The sequence below is a fragment of the Hemicordylus capensis genome, chromosome 1, assembly GCF_027244095.1.
Source record: "Hemicordylus capensis ecotype Gifberg chromosome 1, rHemCap1.1.pri, whole genome shotgun sequence".
In the NCBI taxonomy this organism is placed as follows: Eukaryota; Metazoa; Chordata; class Lepidosauria; order Squamata; family Cordylidae; genus Hemicordylus; species Hemicordylus capensis.
This window is the reverse complement of record NC_069657.1, coordinates 407,596,828-407,614,762: the sequence shown is the minus strand read 5'-3', so window position 1 is coordinate 407,614,762 and position 17,935 is coordinate 407,596,828. Positions and strand designations below refer to the sequence as shown.

The following is a 17,935-nucleotide window of genomic DNA, read 5'->3' as shown; positions in this document are numbered from 1 at the left end:
GACTGAAATCCAGTCTATTGAAGCACTGTTGCTGCTAACATTGTGTTGGTATTATGGATGGAAGGGGTTATTCTCATCAACCTCTTCTTCCCTCTGTAGCCAACTGTGACTCCTGAAAATATGTCCCCGAGGGTTGCATGACCCTCAGGAACATATTTTCAGGAGACCTAGTTGGCTACAGAGGGCAGGGGAGCTCAATGAAAATTACCTCTCCCCCATAGCACCAACACAGCATTGCTACATGAGCACTCTTTTGATCATTTTTAGGTTAATAAAAACAAAACACACTCATTGTAGTAACACATGTTTTTAAAAATGGCATGACGATGATGATGTAATGCATTCCCCATCCATTTTAGTTTAAACATGAAGCCATATCATCTCACAGCAGATTAAGCTTTTGTAGTAAAATTAAAAATATATGAACATATTCTTTCAAAAATATAGTAAGGTTGTTCACATGACCCATGTACCTGGAAGTGGGGAAGGTAGGCAGGGAGACAGGCTCCTTTTTATCTCTCCACACATGAGTGGTAGGGAAGGAGGGCTGGTCTTGTGGTAGCAAGCATGACTTGTCTCCTTAGCTAAGCAGGGTCCACCCTGGTTGCATAAGAATGGGAGACTTGATGTGTGAGCACTGTAAGATATTCCCCTGGGGGGAATCTCAGGCTGTCCAGTGGGGCAGCGTCGAGATCAGTCCCTGTCCCGGTGCACCCCATGAGCAGCCGGGTAGTTCTGCTTGTGTGACCAGTCTCAGTATTTTTCTTTGATGTCTGACAGGCCTTCCGTAATGGGATGGAATATGATTAGTATGATTAAGCCCACAAAGCTCCAACTGCTTCTGAGAGTGAGAATCAGTATTTAAGTTCTGGAAGCAAGGCATTCCGCGAGTGATAAGATGGCAGTGAAAGTTATGATGGGGCATTTTTTCTTTGCAGGTAGCCAGCAGAACCCTGGGGATACCCACCTCCAAGATCTATATCAGCGAGACAAGCACCAACACGGTGCCAAATACATCTCCCACAGCAGCTTCTGTCAGTGCTGATATCAATGGGATGGCTGTTTTGGTAAGGTTTATTACTTGGACGCACCCACTACCCCCATAATTGATTATTCATCTGCAGCAGGCCTGCACAACTTTAGATCTTCACCAGTTTTTGGATTTCAGCTTCCATCATCCCCAGCCACAATGGCCAGTAGTCAGGTATGATGGGAATTGCAGTCCAACATGTCCAGGGTGTTTTCCAGATTACACACTATAACGTACTCACACCACATCCACTAAGTGCCCCTCCAGATTGCCTGTGTTTCCACATCAGAGTCGCTACATTGTCAGCGGGGTGCATTCACATTTCCCATGCCTTAATTCTAATTTTAATAATGTGTTTTTGCCCTACAAAACACATCATTTCCCATGCTTTAATTCTAATTTTAATGATGTGTTTCTGCCCTACAACGTTGTAAATGTGCTGCAGGAAAGTAGCTGCATTTTTCTGTTGTAGGAAGCCTTGACCCACATTTGATTCATTGTAGCGTTTTGCAGTGTGGACAGTTCTTTGCCCACCCGCTCACCTCGGGGAGAGCAACAGGCAGGGAGAAATCTTGGCGTTTCCCTCCTTTCCTCCCACAGATCCCAAACCCCACACACATTTGTTCACCCAGGCTTTTAATTAGATACTGTTTTAATTGTTGGGTGATTTTTTAATAGTTTTAACATTGTTTTAAATTGTTGCAATGTTTTAATCTTTTTATTTGTTGTAAACTGCCCAGAGACATGCGGTTTGGGCAGTATACAAATATGATGAATAAATAAATAATAAATACTACAAGGCAAAGGGCAGGAAGAGAGAATAGTCACTTACTTAAGAGGAAGTCCATTGAACTGAATAATGATTAATTTACTTCTGTGCGATCCCACAGCCCTCACTGGAGGAGTGCTCGCCTCCCCTCTGCCTCTTCCCTCCGATTGATTGATTGATTGATCTGGAGGTGCACCCGCCATCCTCCCTCCTCAGATGAAGGCCTGGTAGGAGGGAAGCAGCAAGGGCGATGGCAGAGAGGAGAAAGCTGCAAGGCTCCCCAGCCCTAGTGAGGCTCTGCCTGGAGCAGGCCCTTCCTTAAGGTAGGGCAACTGGTGTGATCACCCTGTGCCCTGCGTTTGGAGGGCCCCCACAGTGGTGGTGCCATGACGGCCTGAGAGGCGAGCAACCTGCCTCACTGCTCACTTGGCTCCAGCCTCCCACTGGCCGTGCCATCTGGGCAGGGGGCAATGAGCGGCAGCCAAGGCAGTGAGCAGTGAGCAGCCTGCTCCACTTGCCCGCCTTGGCTCCCAGTGGCACGGCAGCTGGCGTGGCACCGCTCAGCGAAGCTGCCCGCACACCCACCTTGACTCGGGGCGGGGGGAGTGGTGGCGGTGGCCAGTGAGCAGCGAGCAGCCTGCTCCATTTGCTGAGGCTGCCCGCATGCCTGCCTCGGCTTCTGGTGGGGGAGCTGAGGGGCTGCTGGCTGCTGCTGCCATGTAAGAGAGCATCCACCCAGGCATGCCTGTTCCTCTCTCCCCCCTTCCTGGCTCGCCACAGGGTGTCCTTTCGTTCCCCCTTTTAGATATCGATATCGATATAGATATCGATATAGATATAGATGTTATAGATCACATCACACACACTCCACAACTCCATTGGCCCAAATGGAGCAGGAAGAGGGGCAGATAAATGCTGTTTAAGGGGAATATGGACAATCCTGCCTGGAAAATACATTTCTGGGGATGGAAAATATGAATGGCCACCAGCTTATAACGAAGCATCAAACAACCCTTTACTCTCATTTTGAAACTGTTATACTACTCCGTCACAGTTTGCAACACATTAACCATTGCAAATCTCATAGTCTGGAAAATGCCTAGGAGGGCCAAAAATTATATGTGGTGCACTCTCTGGCCATATGATGCCTGTTACCACCTTTCTGTACTTGGGAATCATGCTTGGCTCACTGTGTGGCTGGAGAAACTCTGCACATACACAAAGCTACAATGTGGGATATTTTGAAGCAGCAATCATGTGATATGTGGTCATCTGTCCCCAACTTCAGAGAAATGAAGATGACTTATGCTTGATTGCAATATACCTTTTGGAAGGGCAGTATACAAATCAAATAAATAAATGAATAATTAAAAAAAATATGCTAGCATAACAAAAGAGATGCTTTAAATGTATCACTGGTTTGTTTTGGGTTATTTTCTTAGAACGCTTGTGAGACTATCTTGAAAAGATTGGAACCAATCAAATCTGCTAAACCAAAAGGATCCTGGGAAGACTGGGTATGTTTGCATCTACTGCAGTTTCAAGTTGGGAAGTACAATGAATCTGCTACCAATTAAAAAAACCACTCATTCTGATATCTGGGGGCTAAAGGAGTTGAGGCCTGGCATTCTGGCAGCCCTTAGACCAGTGCTGAATGACCAAGAGCGATGTGAAGCTTTATGCAATTCACAAAAGAGACCCAAGTGTCTGCACACAGGGCGCTGGTATTCTCATTGCACCTTGGAATTGTAATAACTCATCAGGCTTGTGGATCCCAAGCAGCTTTCCCCCCATGGCTCTCTTGCTCTTTCCTAGAGCTTAGAGTCCTTGTTTCTACCATCATGTACCACAGACCTCCTATACACACATTCCTTTGTCCTGCAGTGAGACGTGAGGGATTGGGTGCTAGTAAATGTGCCTCTTCTGTACTGATCACTGCTGCCATAGGATGCAAGATTGCCAGTACAGGAATGAGCTGTCCATAGCATTGAGTTGGCAAGCACAGGAGCAGAATTGTGAGGACTTGTGCCTTCAGCTGCGGCTTTGAGTGAAAAACGTCCTTAGCTAGGGAAATCTGCTTAACAGCTCTCTTTGCACAATCTGTGGTGTTCTGTTAGCCCAGAGGGAATTTGATCTTTGAGAAATTAAAAACTGACTTCAATGTAACTTTGTATTTAATGGCACTCCCCTTTTTGCACATGAGTGGGGTGCGCTCATCCGTGTTTTGTTAAAGAACACATCAGTTTTGATATTTCCCAAAAGGCATGGGGGAGGGGGAGGAGGAGGAAGAGTAATCATCCCCTTGAAAGAAACAACCACCCAACAACTTCAGTTGTATGTAGATGTTTCCATAATATGTCAGTGCAGGCTAAACAATTATAGCCTTGCAGAGAACATGAAAATACAGTAAATCAAACACAAGCAATTTAAGATGCACAGAGTACAGAATCTCCAAACCTTGAAATTTTAATGATGCTATCTAGCTTTTTTGTGTTAAATCTATCTGTACTGTTTCATCAGGTGTCAGCAGCCTACTGTAATTGTGTCAGTCTGTCAGCTACAGGATTTTATAGGTGAGTTGGCATTCCATAAAGAACGTCTCTAGGGGGTCTCTTTATCTTTGCTTGTCTAGATATGACTAATTTCATACAAGAGTTTGGGCATATAATAAAAAGATATGATTCAGTAATCTTTTTTCTTTCTTTTTTGGCATGAAGTTGGGTCCATTACATATTAGGTGCCTGTTAACTCATTAGCTTTGAAGTCTCCAGTTGCTTTGTCTGCTACTTGACCATGATGAATGTAAAGTGTTTGCATTCATTCACATCATTATAGCGGTCAAACGCTGGGAACGATGGGAGTTGTAGTCCAACAACATCTGAGTACTCAAGCTTGGGAACACCTCCCTAATGGTATTCTAAAATATGCTTCATAGTACCCTACCATGTTTTAATGCTTGAGAGTAGAATGAAATCTTGGGCATCCTACTCTCTAAATTCAGTAACTCCTACAAGGTTTCAGAGTCTAGATCAGGCCTGCTCAATTTAGGCCCCCCAGCTGTTTTTGGACTGCAACTCCCATAATCCCCAGCCACAGTGGCCAATAGCCAGGGATTATGGGAGTTGTAGGCCAACATCTGCAGGAGGGCCTAAATTGAGCAGCCCTGGTCTAGATCCATGCTGTCTATCAACTAGAACTTACCAAAGTTTGTGTCAATTAACTTCTCAAGAAAATGAAGCCTTATGAAAGAGTTCTGCTTTGATCTTGCATGTGAAGTTCTTCAGGATTTACCAAGCTCTGCTATGCAAGAGCCTGGCTACTTTGCAGAGGCTCATTTTTTGAGCTTTGACCATTTTTTGTTGTTGCCAAGGAATTTCCTCCTTTCAGGAATAGCATTAGGAAGCAAATAGGCAAACAATTTAAAGCCAGATCCTGACTTTCTCTAATCTAATTACCAATATATCATTTAAAAACATTGCTTTCCATCCAGTACAGCATTGTGGAGCATTGTCCCAAATGGGGACACCTACAGAACACTGCTCTAGATGCCTGTCAGTATTGTGACTTTTGCAAGACTCAAAACATATTTTTTCTCTCCCACCTATTAATATACTAGAGAAGCCAAAGCAATCAAGAGCTGTTGCTATTGCTAAAGGGTCCGAGGGCTCTCATGAAACATCAAACATAATTCAGATGGTGGAAGCAGCTGAGCTGACATTTGCAAATGCTGACCGGTTTCCCGGCAGCTCCTTCTATGCTATATCACCAGTACAACACAAAGCATTAAACCCTTAGATGAAGCATGCACACAAGATGCTTTTAAAAAATGTAGCTGTTACTCTGGCACCTCAGCTTGACCCAAGAATCTTGCCCGATTCCACTATAATATGATAGGCCTGATATTAGAATGACTAGAGCTGCAGAAGAGGAGGAAAAAGTGGGGAAATGAAGGTGTGGGGGGAAGCTACTACTGCTATGATGAAGAATAATAATATTTATATATATATATACCGCTCTTCAACCAAAGTTCACAAAGTGGTTTACAAAGAAAAATATATGAATAAAATGGTCCCCTTTCCCCAAAGGGCTCACAATCTAAAAGAATCATAAAAGCAGATACCAGCAACAGCCATGGAGGGATGCTGTGTGGGGACTGGATAGGGCCAGTTGCTCTCCCCCTGCTAAATGCAGAGGTATCCAGCAACTCCTCTTGTGTGATTAGACTGGATCAATTTCAGTTTGTGACTCCTGAGGATGTGGACAAGCTGCTCGGAATGGTGCATCCTACCACCTGTCTGCTTGATCCTTGCCCAAAGTGGCTTATACTATCTGGCAAGAGGGTTGTTGTGGAGAGCCTGGTGGCAATTATAAATACCTCTCTGAGGGAGGGCAGGATGCCTCCTTGTTTAAAGGAGGGAATTATTAGACCTATTCTTAAGAAGCCTGCCTTGGACCCCTCGGAGTTTAATAGCTACAGGCCTGTCTCCAACCTCCCATGGTTGGGCAAGGTGATTGAGGGGGTGGTGGCCTCCCAGCTCCAGGTGGTCTTGGAGGAAACTGACTATCTAGACCCATTTCAAACTGGTTTTCGGGCAGGCTATGGAGTGGAGACTGCCTTGGTCGGCCTGATGGATGATCTCCAATTGGGAATTAACAGAGGAAGTGCGACTCTATTGGTCCTTTTGGATCTCTCGGCGGCTTTCGATACTATCGACCATAGTATCCTTCTGGAACGTCTGAGGGAGTTGGGGGTGGGAGGCACTGCTTTGCCGTGGTTCCACTCCTACCTTTTCGGCAGATTCCAAATGATGTCACTAGGAGACTGTTGCTCTTCAAAATCTGAGCTTTTATATGGGGTCCCTCAGGGCTCCATACTGTCTCCAATGCTTTTTAATATCTACATGAAACCGTTGGGAGAGATCATCAGGAGATTTGGTGCTGCGTGATATCAGTATGCTGATGACACCCAAATCTATTTCTCCATGTCACATCATCAGGAGAAGGCATATCCTCCCTGAATGCCTGCTTGGAAGCAGTAATGGGCTGGATGAGGGATAACAAACTGAGACTGAATCCAGGCAAGATGGAGGTACTTATTGTGTGGGGTCATCACTCGGGAAGCGATATTGATCTACCTGTTCTAGATGGGGTCACACTTCCTCAGAAGGAACAGGTATGCAATCTGGGAGTGCTTCTGAATCCACACCTTTCCCTGGTTCCCCAGGTTGAGGCAGTGGCCAGAAGCGCTTTCTATCAGCTTCAGTTGATACGCCAGCTGCGTCCGTTTCTTGAGGCTCATGATCTCAAAACGGTAGTACACTTGCTGGTAACCTCCAGGCTTGATTACTGCAATGCGCTCTATGTGGGGCTGCCTTTGTACGTAGTGCGGAAACTACAATTAGTACAAAATGCGGCAGCCAGGTTGGTCTCCGGGTCATCTCAAAGAGACCATATTACTCCTATATTACAGGAGTTGCACTGGCTGCCAATAAGTTTCTGGCAAAATACAAAGTGCTGGTTATAACCTATAAAACCCTGAACAGCTTAGGCCCACGGTACTTAAGAGAGCATCTTCTTCTGCATGATTCCCATCGTCTACTGCGTACATCAGGGGAGGCTCGTCTGTGGCTACCTTCATGTCATCTGGTGGCCACCCAGGGACGGGCCTTCTCTGTTGTCACCCTGAGACTTTGGAACACTCTTCCCATGGGAATAAGAGTCTCCCCATCTCTAGCGGCTTTTAAAAAGTGTCTAAAAGCTCCTCTTTTTACCCAGGCCTTTTAGCTTTTTAACTTTTTAACTTTTGGATTGTTTATTGATTTGTTTTAAACTGTTTTTAGTATTTAATTGATTTTAATGTTTTGTTTTTGTTTGTTGTGAACCGCCCTGAGACCTTGGGTTGGGGCGGTATAAAAATGCACTAAATAAATAAATAAATAAAAATATAAGAGAATCACCACTTTAGAAGGTGTCTCTTTGCTCAGTTAGCAGGGTATATTATATTCCATGCACAGCTTACATCAATGACTGGCAATGCTGGGAACATGCCAGGGCCCACTGCTGATCTCAGAGACCACCTCTGTGCCCATAATCTTCATTTTGTGGTGGCAGAGTGACTATAGGAAATAATCTATGCCATGCACATTTTCACGCTCCTTACAGAACTGAACAATAATCATTACAAGTTTGATCCTCAAAATTATCTGATCCAATAATCTTCAATGTCATTAACACCAGCAGAGCATTTTTGCAGATCAGACTGGTGCAGTTGGGGAAACAGAAACTTGACTTCAGCGAACTGATAAATAAAATTCCTGCTGATTTCATCTCCCTCCTTCCTTTTTCCCCTCTTAAGAATTCCGGACCTTGGATATGACTATGAGAAGAATGAAGGGAAGCCCTTCTGTTACTTCTCCTATGGCGCTGCTTGCTCTGAGGTTGAGATAGACTGTCTGACCGGTGACCACAAGGTGAGCAGGGGCTAGGCAGATAGCTACCAGCACCTGTTTGTTAGGTGAAGAAAGAATAGTTAACCATTCTGTTCAAGGAGCATAATTTTCCTCTGCTCCAGCATTTATTTTGTAGCTTTGCATAACATCTTAATTTCTTAACATCTTCTTTACAATAATTTGGGGCTATTCACACAACCTACTGGGTGGGCGGTGGGGAAGGCTTCACAAAATCCCAACCCCCCAACGAGCATCCTGACCTTGGTGGGAGCACGCTCTGAGCTCCCACACAATCTCCGCTGCTCCATGCAGTGCAGAGCAGGGTGATTGCTCTGAGGCTGGGACTCATTATCCTGGCCTCCAGACATCCCACAGTGCACCGCACACCAAGCACGATGCACTGGGGGATTCCCCTGGGGATGGGCACTCTAGGTGTCCATCTCTGTGTCAGTATGAGCTGCAAGGAGCTCGCGCTGATACACGATCCCAATAGCCAGGTTAAGGGTGCGTTTGCTAAGAGCCGGATTTGGGCACTGGGTTTGGCGCCATGGCACCGCTGGGATTTGTGCGGAACTTGGTGGTTCTCACAGGCAGCCATGAGAACGGCCTCTTTATGTACCTTATGGTGATGGTAGTTTCTGAGATTGGGTTTCCCACACAGAAATCACTTTGGCACTTGAGTCCAAATGGCTCTAGTGATCAAATGCAGAGTTGAGTCAACGTTTTTTCTTCTTCTCAAGGTTCCTCTTCACATATATTAAAATAGAAAACCTGACAACCCTAAGGATAAGCAGATTTATTTGGGCATAAGCTATGTCTTCACTTCATTGTTCTAGTCCATGAAATTTCTTCTCAGCTACTATGTCACACTAGCTATTAGAGAGAGTGCTAGGTCAAAGAAAGACCCAGTTTCAGGTAACTGTATATGGTTAGTCCTGTGCTTGACCAGTCTGCTTTTGCCACTTTTTAGAATCTTCGCACAGACATTGTGATGGACGTTGGCACCAGCTTGAACCCAGCTATAGATATAGGGCAGGTAAGCAATACTGCTCAGTCCTTCCCTGAGGAGCTGAAGTGGGTGTGCATTGGTTAATGAGCACCAATAGGTCTGGTAAAATGCAGCAATACACTGAAGGATTGCTATTTTATTACTGTGCTTATTGCTTATGATTGCCTCGTGATGCATTTCGGTAGAGAGACCAGAAAAAGAAATATATATATTTAGACTTGGTATTTAAATTCATTTTCCCAAGTTCTGATTTGACTGCACTCAAGTCAGGTTACTACTTCTGGCATACTTCCATTTACTATAGTGGGTCACTTCCAAATGGTTTAAGGATGGAAGTTTTAGAGAATTTAATGTTTCTTCATTTTAATCTCCAGACTACCCTGTTTCCTTAATCAGACATACAGCCCAATCTTGAAGCAATCTATACCAGCAACTAAGCACCTATAATGGGACATAACGATCAGTGGCTGACATTCAGCACAGTAAAACACGGCTGGTACAGACCTGCCCATGCTGCTCTGGGGCTCTAAATTGCCTGTTGATGTTGCTGTGTCCAAGAGGAAAGTATCGATAATGCTGATTCTTGCTCGATTGCACATTGTGTGCTGCCTCCATTGGGAATAATGGAGCAGTGTGCGACATGTGATGATACAAGAGTCAGCAGTATTGGTGGTACCCTCCTGCACAACAGCATCAATGGGTTATTTAGAGCCCCACAGTGATGCATGTGGGTCTGTACTGCCCAAGTTTTGCTGTGCAGCATGTCAGCCAGTATGTGTGTATCATCACACATGATAATATGGCACACTCAGGGGCATTATGCAATAGCTTATGTGTGCAGTTGGTGGAATGATTTGGATTGCTGAACATTTGCTATTATCTAATACTAGCAGTGGCAATACTACTAGTTATATTTATTTAGCATCAAAATGTATTTGGCACCAAGAAAAGTAAGAAGAAATGAGGACAGGGATCCATCTTATTTATTTGTTATTTCTCTATGAAAACCGCTTTGGAAACTTCTGTTGAAAAGCGGTATATAAATATTTTTGTTGTTGTTTAAATGAAAGAAAAGAGCTACACCTTAGCTTGGAAAATGACCCAATTTTGGAGGCGAGAAATCTGACCATGTCCAAGGCAAGAAGGGGAGAGTTTGCTTATTGTACCCTAACTTGGTACCCTGAAGAAAAAGTCAGTTTTAAACCTCCTGTCTGTTTTTATATGGATAACTGAAAGAAGACTGTAATTTGGTTTTAATTTACTTCTTCAGATAGAAGGAGCATTTGTTCAAGGAATTGGACTTTTTACTCTAGAGGAGTTGCGCTATTCCCCAGAAGGCAATTTGTATACCCGGGGGCCTGGAATGTACAAAATCCCTGCATTTGGTGACATACCAACGGAGTTCCATGTGTCTCTTCTCCGTGACTGTCCAAATAGCAAAGCCATTTATTCATCCAAGGTACAGTATTGCTTCAAGTTGCTTTGTGGTTCCTTCAAAAGAAGTTGAAGATTCCAACACAAAATAAACAGGATGATGTGTTTATTGGCAGGATGATGAACGATGCATTAATAAGAAGTCGAGTCTTTTCTTTGTTGTTTCTCTTCATTTTTGTACTTTAAGTAACTCATTTTGATGAATTCAGCATGCACATAGAATCAAATGCTAATCGTCAACCTTTTCAGATTTGGAATATTTAATCTTAATTGACAACAAGGGAGGCTACTTTTAACTTAATGGGCCACAATCCAGCACATAATATTAGCACATTGATAAAAATGGAATAAAGTGTGCCTATCTTCAAATGAGCTTGTGGCATGCGCAGGTGATACCTCTGACCACTTACGGCCACGAACAGAGGAAGGGGCAGCAGGGAGGTATGCTGCCACCCCATGGATTTCGCTAAAAACAGAGCGCCGGCGGGGGAAAAGCAGTGGGAGGGCTAAGTGCACCTTCCCCCGCCCTTAAAGAGGCACCCCAGCCGGCATCGAACCACCCCTCCGTGGTTCCATGCACATCACTATTCACATATTGGCCAGATTTATCCTGAAGTCCATGCAGCATATCAGAGGGCACTCCGTACACGATTCGGGCTTCCCCCTGTATATTGGAGCCTAGCCTGATTTTTGTCCAGGGTGAAAAAAAATCCACTTTTTGCATCAGAGTATCTGAAATGCCCCGAACTCGCAATAAACCCACGGTAAAGCCTGCTGTCTGGGAAAGCTCCTGCCTTCCCCACAGACCTCTGTGAGTGGCGGTGTGAGGTTGTGTGCATGGCCTTTCTGTATTATTTTCTTCTCATACATGGTTAATGAATATACAGCTTGACTGATAACATTATGAAATGTTTTCAAGGTGGTTAAAGGAGAACACAGCAAGTTGTGGGGGGGAGCATTTTAGTAAATTTATTCCCCATAATTGTGTCTAGGATGAAAAATGAAATTTTAGTGGCACTGTGAAACAATAAAGGCAATTTTCAAGCTATTAATATTGACCATGGGTACTTCAGTGTGAGCAGTTTCCCTGTGAATAAACTGATACTGTGAAGATTCAGATTCCTTTTTTATGGTCACTGGCCAGAAATCTGATACTGTGAATAAGCTGTGCAACGCTTGATTCTTTTTAATCTCTGCAGGCTGTGGGAGAACCGCCTCTATTCTTGTCAGCCTCCGTGTTTTATGCCATTAAAGATGCAATTGTCTCTGCAAGGGCAGAATCGGGTCTAAAGGAGCCATTCAGACTAGACAGCCCAGCCACCCCAGAAAGAATACGCAATGCCTGTGTTGATAGCTTCACCAAACTGGTATGTTACTTGCCACCATTTCAGCTCTTTAATCTTCTGAAATACAATGCAGTGGTCATTCCACACTTGCCCAGAGATTTTATACTGAGACAGGGCTCACTGTGGAACCTGTTTTCCATGGTAATGGCCTAACACTGAGTAATCCTAATCATAACACCCGCCCACCCCCCTTTGATATATGGATTGGCTGGGAAATTTCCAAATCTATGCACACATGGCTGCCCAAAAGTTGATTTTTTTCTCCCTGACCTGGCCAGTTGTGTGTTGTTGTTTTTAAAGCTTCTGGCCAGTGGCCACAATTTTTATTGGTGAAGGCAGAATTTTAAAGAGTGGAACAACATTTATCTCCCTGATTTTTTTAAGTGCTTGGCTTGGCACAGCTGAGGCCAAGGGCCATTAGAAGAACTCATTTTTGATCCCTGAGACCACCTCTGTGGCCACAACCATTCTTGGTGGTTGAGCATCTCTCTCAAGGGCCATAGAAAGAAGTTCACTGACACATGGAATTGGTCCTGTGAATGTCTTACAACAGAAGACACTTTAATCTGGCGGTGCTACTGCACAGGACTGAATTCTTGTACAAACCATCAGCCTTCATAAGGAGCACACCCAAAGGGAACAGCATCATTTTATGTTATGTGAGCCAGTATATGTCTGTTCATCACTGTGGGTGCAAAAAGGGATGTGCATGGGACTGGGTGGGGGAGGCTCAAAGGCAGGAGATGCTGCTTTAAGGGTGGGGGAGGGTGCACTTACCCTCCCGCTGCTCTTCCCCTGCGGGCGCTCCATTTTTAGAAAGTCCATCAGGGTGGCAGCGTACCTCCCTGCCATCCTGTTTGCCCCCTTTACCAGAACTAATGAGAAGTATCTGATGCATGCATGTACCCACCATGTGCACACCCGTTCCTGGCACATGCAGGTATGTCAGATACTTATGGTTACTTCCAGTAAAGAGGACAAATGGGGCGGCAGGAAGGTATGCTGTAGCCCCGATGGACTTTCTATAAATGGAGCACCGATGGGTGGGGTAAGTGCACCCTCCCGCGCCCTTAAAGCAGCACCCCCGCCTTCAAACCGGTGGAACCACCCGCTGTTCGAACCGGTTTGGAGGCCCATAAAGGGCCTGCGAACCGGTTCCATGCACATCCCTAGTGCAAAACACTTAACCCATCAATGAGGCCAGGCTGACTGCTTGCCAGAAGCCATATTACCACTCCTGTAAGTCTGTCTTTCTCTTTGCCTGTTCATGCCATCTTAGCCTTAACTCCACCCAAGTACCAGGATTGTTGATATGAACAATGGGCCATTTGGTGCTTTATATCTAGGCTTTTCCCAAGTACTTCTTATTTTAGATGTTATCTACATGGCCCTGCTTTCTTGCCTTATCCCAGAAATAGTATCTAATCTGACTGTCTTGTTTTCTGCCCTCTAGTAAAGGTCATGGTTTTCTAGTGTTCCTGCCATTCATTCAGGGCTAAGCCAGAAATAGGCACTAGTCCTCTACAGTGCCTGTGCAGGTGATGCCAGCAAGCCTACTTCAGTACCCAGTCTGGCAATTTTGCTCTTTCTGGGAGACGGACACACAAATCTGAAGATGCTAACTGGGCAAAGAGGCACATTTTTAATGTGGTGATTCTCTTTATTAGCAGGGGGAGAGTAACTTGTTCTATATACCCCCAGCACAGCATTCCTCCAGTGACAGTTGCTGGTGTCTATCTTACGTTTCTTTTTTTTCTTTGAGGACAGGGATCCACCTGATTTATTTATTATGTTGCTATATAATCCACTTTAGAAACTTTTGTTGAAAAGCGGTATATAAATATTTGTTTTGCAGCTGCCTAGCAACCAGAATTCATGTGGGATTGCATCCCCAAAATTAGCTTAGACGTTCCAGACAAGAAGACAACTCTTTGTCGCTTTCCTTTGATGGGTGGTTGCAGTGCACTTCCCTCTCCAGGGAGATCTGACAGCTTCCTCTCATCCTGTTCTTAGAAATGCTCTTGAAATTCTTTCATTTCAGTAGGGATGTGTTATATGATGTTTTGGCTCTTTTAGTTGTTCATTCTGTAGTGCTGCTGGTTGGCTTTTCAAAGACTCTTTATTGTTTTGATATATGAATGTTGTTGTTTGCATGCCACTTTGGTTGTATTCGCACGAAAAGTGATATAAAGCTAAACCACAACAAACAAAATAATTTAAATCTTCTTTTTATGTCTAGTGTCCATCTGCTGAGCCAGGCACCTTTAAGCCATGGTCTGTGAGAGTGTGAACGAAGCCATCTCTAGTAACCATCTCCGCTCCGTAAGCTGGTTTTATCCCAAGGAACCAAAAGAAATTGCTGAAAACTGATCTGTATTCCTATCTCTGCCCTGCTGATTCATGAAGCCTTATAATTCAATTTTTATCAGTTGCCTAAGAAAAACATTACTGCAGATGGATTACTGCTGAAATGTAATGAAGAGAAGAATTGATGCTTTGCTCTCTGGAAAATTGAAACTTAATGCTTATAACCCGTTTGTGAAGATGTTCATTTTGAAAGTGTAATTGTGACTTTCAAAGAATTGCTAATTTAGCAGACTTAGCAGCAACCAATCCTCTCTCTTTTTGCTTTCTTCTTAATCTTCTGAATGGATAATTGCAAACAACAATGAGGGCAGGACCCCATTGCATTTCTGTTCTACATAATAAGGGTCTGGAGCATTTATTGCCATCTAATGATGAGCTCACAACCTCTGCTTTCACCGTTTTTGCTTTAGTATGTTGGGATAAATTGCAGTTTTACACAAGGGTTAACTAATGCCCCAATCAGAAATACATCCACTTGAAGTAAGGCATATTGAAATCAGTATGGCTTACATGTTAGTAAATGTGCTTAAAACTGCAGTGTAAGAGGGTCATGAAAAATGCCATGATGTAGGTGTTGATTCGTAGCTTACGTTTCCTGCACTTTGATTTTGCTGAAAATAAGTTAGGCTAGGCTAAAGGTGAAGCATTTCCAAGGCACTATTTCAAAGGCACTAATACGTAGAAGAAGAATTTTTGGTAGAACACTCCATTCTACTTTCCCCCCTTTCCTCCCTACATTCTACGTGTACACATATTTTAGCTCTTTGTTAAATTTTCTGAAGTATTTCTGCACACATGTATAGCAGCCACTAAATCCCCTTTAGTAGCTATTTGCACATCTTCTATAATAATGTACAGTCATTAAATATAGTACACTACCATCTCAGTGGATCCATTTAGAGGAAATAAGTATTACAGTGAACAATGTGAACTGAGGTGCATCGTATGGTTATTTCTTAAACTGCCAGTAGCTATTGCTGCCCTAAGAATGAAAGAGGGATAGCCCCCAAATGGAAAATTTTCCATTTCCTACGGAAAAATGGGGAGGGTTATAGACAGTTGGTCAAGTTTGTTCCAAGCTTAATCTACCCCGCAAGAGGTTTCCATTAATACAGTATGGCTGACCACTGTGTTATTCTTCCAACCTATTAAAACAGATAGAGCAGTCTGCACTCTCTTTCCCATATAGATTCAAATCAATTAAATATAAAACCATCCCCCAGATGACTATAAGTCAATGAGCTACTTCATTCAAAGATACCAATTTACATCATGCCTTTTGGATATGATCTCTGTTACTGGTGACTTCAGACGTGTTAACATAGAACCAGACTGTGTACCTTCAGGAACAGAAGCACAGTCAACCTTCATTGATGCTTCACTGCCGCTTTGAAGGGTTGACAATGTAAGAACACAGCATGTTAAAAGTGGATATGCTTAGGAACCACCACAACTCAAACAGTGACTGCTTTCCTAAGAGTTTGCCTGGCACCATCATGTGCTTTTCTTCATTAGGAACATAAAAAGTTATTGTGGTACTAATCTGATATTGTTGCAAATACTACTTTTTGTCATATACTAAAATGGCACTTTTTGTTATGGCTTATAGCCAAATAAAACTTCAACAGACCTAACAAAGTGACACTTAGCTCATGATAGGTAACATTTGATGTTCAACTGAAGTAGAGAGAAGGATCTCTACTTTGGGTATATAATATTTGCAGATTCATACAGGGAAGTACAGTGCACTTCTAGTGGTGTGATTCCACATGAAATTTAGAGTATTTGTTACTATCATTCTAATACTGTACAGCTATCATTTCCCAGCCCTTGACATTTATTGTCATAAACAAATCCATGGCTCTTCTAGTTTTCAGTCATCAAAAGTTTACTTTTGCCATTGCTTTTTGTCAAACAAGGGCCATTATTTTGAGTCTAGTCCATATAATATATCATGCTAAGCAAGGGCACAAAATATTATCTTACTCTGTAAGAAAGAAAGAAAAAAGATGCCCTGGCATTGCTAATAACGCTTTATAAGAATGAAAAATTTCCAGAAAAAGCTCTGTCTTTATTGTGCACTTTATAGATTCTTTTAAATGAGTGTTTTCATGAATTAGTACCATTGTGATCTGAATGTATAATAAACTTGCTTGAAATTGTTGAAGTTTTGAAAAATAAATGTGCTTTTAGAAGTGTTGGGGAGGCTTTGGTTCTTGATGACTAGCAAAATTTGTGTTTGTGTGTAAGTGGAGGGAGGGCTTCCCTCATGGATCCTTGTCAGAGATGACAAGGCTACACAGTGGCTGACATGTTATGCAGCATTTGGAGGGTGGAGCATGAGCTCTGTCCTCACAAGGAGGCAATACATGAACTATGATTGAGGTTTGCCTTGCAGCATAGTGTGTATATGTGTGTGTGTGGGGCGGGGATGGAGATGTGATTTTTCACTTCCCTGCCCTTGAAAGCCCTTTGAGTGTCAGAAATAATGTCACTGAAGACTGTTAGGGGTGGAGGGCAGGTGGTTTTGTCCTCTGCAATGATATTCCAGATTACTCCCGGTCATATAATGCCAACCATTCACTTATTTGGGAGATGGTAAAGTGATGTGTGTTACCATGGAAAGCATCTGTTGTGGGCATTTGTGAAAGTACTGTAGTAATATTCCTTCTCTGAATTGCTTAGTTATTTTGACATGGGCCTTTAGGGGCTAAGCAGTTGCTTCTAAGCTAGTTTCACTGGCCAACACATTGCACAGAGATACGAGGGTGGAAGAAGATACGAAGAAGATACGGGGGTGGAAGAAGGGCTCTGCCCTCCCCCAAAGACTGGAGCGCTGCTGCAGTGAAAGCTGATTCCACAGCCCTGCACAGAGGGGGAAGTTAGTTTTTGTTTCTCTCCATTCCCTGCAAGAGCCAAATACATCCCTGAGGGCTATGCAGCCCACTTAAATGCTTAGCATGGTGGTGGTAGGGGTGTAGCTATAACTGAACAAGGGGAAGACCAATGTCTTTAAGTCACAGAGGGGGAGGGGCCTGCCAGCTCAGCAACAGCTTGCTCTTTGCTCTCCCACTCCTGCTATTCTGGAGAAGAAGGTGAGGAGGTGGGGGTGGACAGAAGGGGCCTGTCTTCACTTTTTGTCTTAGGACCCACTCCAGCCTTGCTACACCCTTGGCATTTTGCATCTAGCCTCAGGCTCCCAAATACCTCAAGCCATCACGGTGAGGCACTTATGAAAGGCTGGAAGAGAGGGAATGTCTATAATACACTTTCTATTACATAGATAGTCAGTGGTGCACAGGCAGGAACTGGAAGAGATTTTGCCCTTGTCTTCATCAAGTTACAGCCCCTTTATACTTAATGCTTGAGGATTTAGTGCACTAATAATGAGGATCATTTTGGAAGGGATAATTGGGGGGTGGGGGTCATTCAGGCAGAAGCCTATGGTGATATCTACCATTTCAGTCTCAGTGCGTGAGTTAAAGAACACCCTCTCATGGAAATGGGAAGTGGCTCAAGAGAGGGCATTTC

At 43.7% G+C, this 17,935-nt stretch overlaps 1 protein-coding gene across 4 annotated transcripts in view; it reads left to right on the top strand.

Moving 5' to 3' along the window:
* Positions 1-16,599, top strand: part of XDH (xanthine dehydrogenase) — a 107,721-nt gene extending 91,122 nt beyond the window's left edge. For 3 of the 4 annotated variants that reach the window (XM_053306911.1, XM_053306904.1, XM_053306895.1), the window contains 8 exons: positions 939-1,067; positions 3,242-3,316; positions 4,320-4,372; positions 8,155-8,269; positions 9,219-9,284; positions 10,528-10,716; positions 11,891-12,058; positions 14,277-16,599. In XM_053306911.1, coding sequence (XP_053162886.1) covers positions 939-1,067; positions 3,242-3,316; positions 4,320-4,372; positions 8,155-8,269; positions 9,219-9,284; positions 10,528-10,716; positions 11,891-12,058; positions 14,277-14,327 — 846 coding nt within the window. In that variant the 3' untranslated portion in view covers positions 14,328-16,599. Of the gene's footprint in view, positions 1-938; positions 1,068-1,920; positions 2,090-3,241; positions 3,317-4,319; positions 4,373-8,154; positions 8,270-9,218; positions 9,285-10,527; positions 10,717-11,890; positions 12,059-14,276 lie in introns of those variants that run through there. The other variant, XM_053306922.1, reaches the window with a different exon arrangement.
* The last annotated feature ends 1,336 nt before the right edge of the window (positions 16,600-17,935 follow it).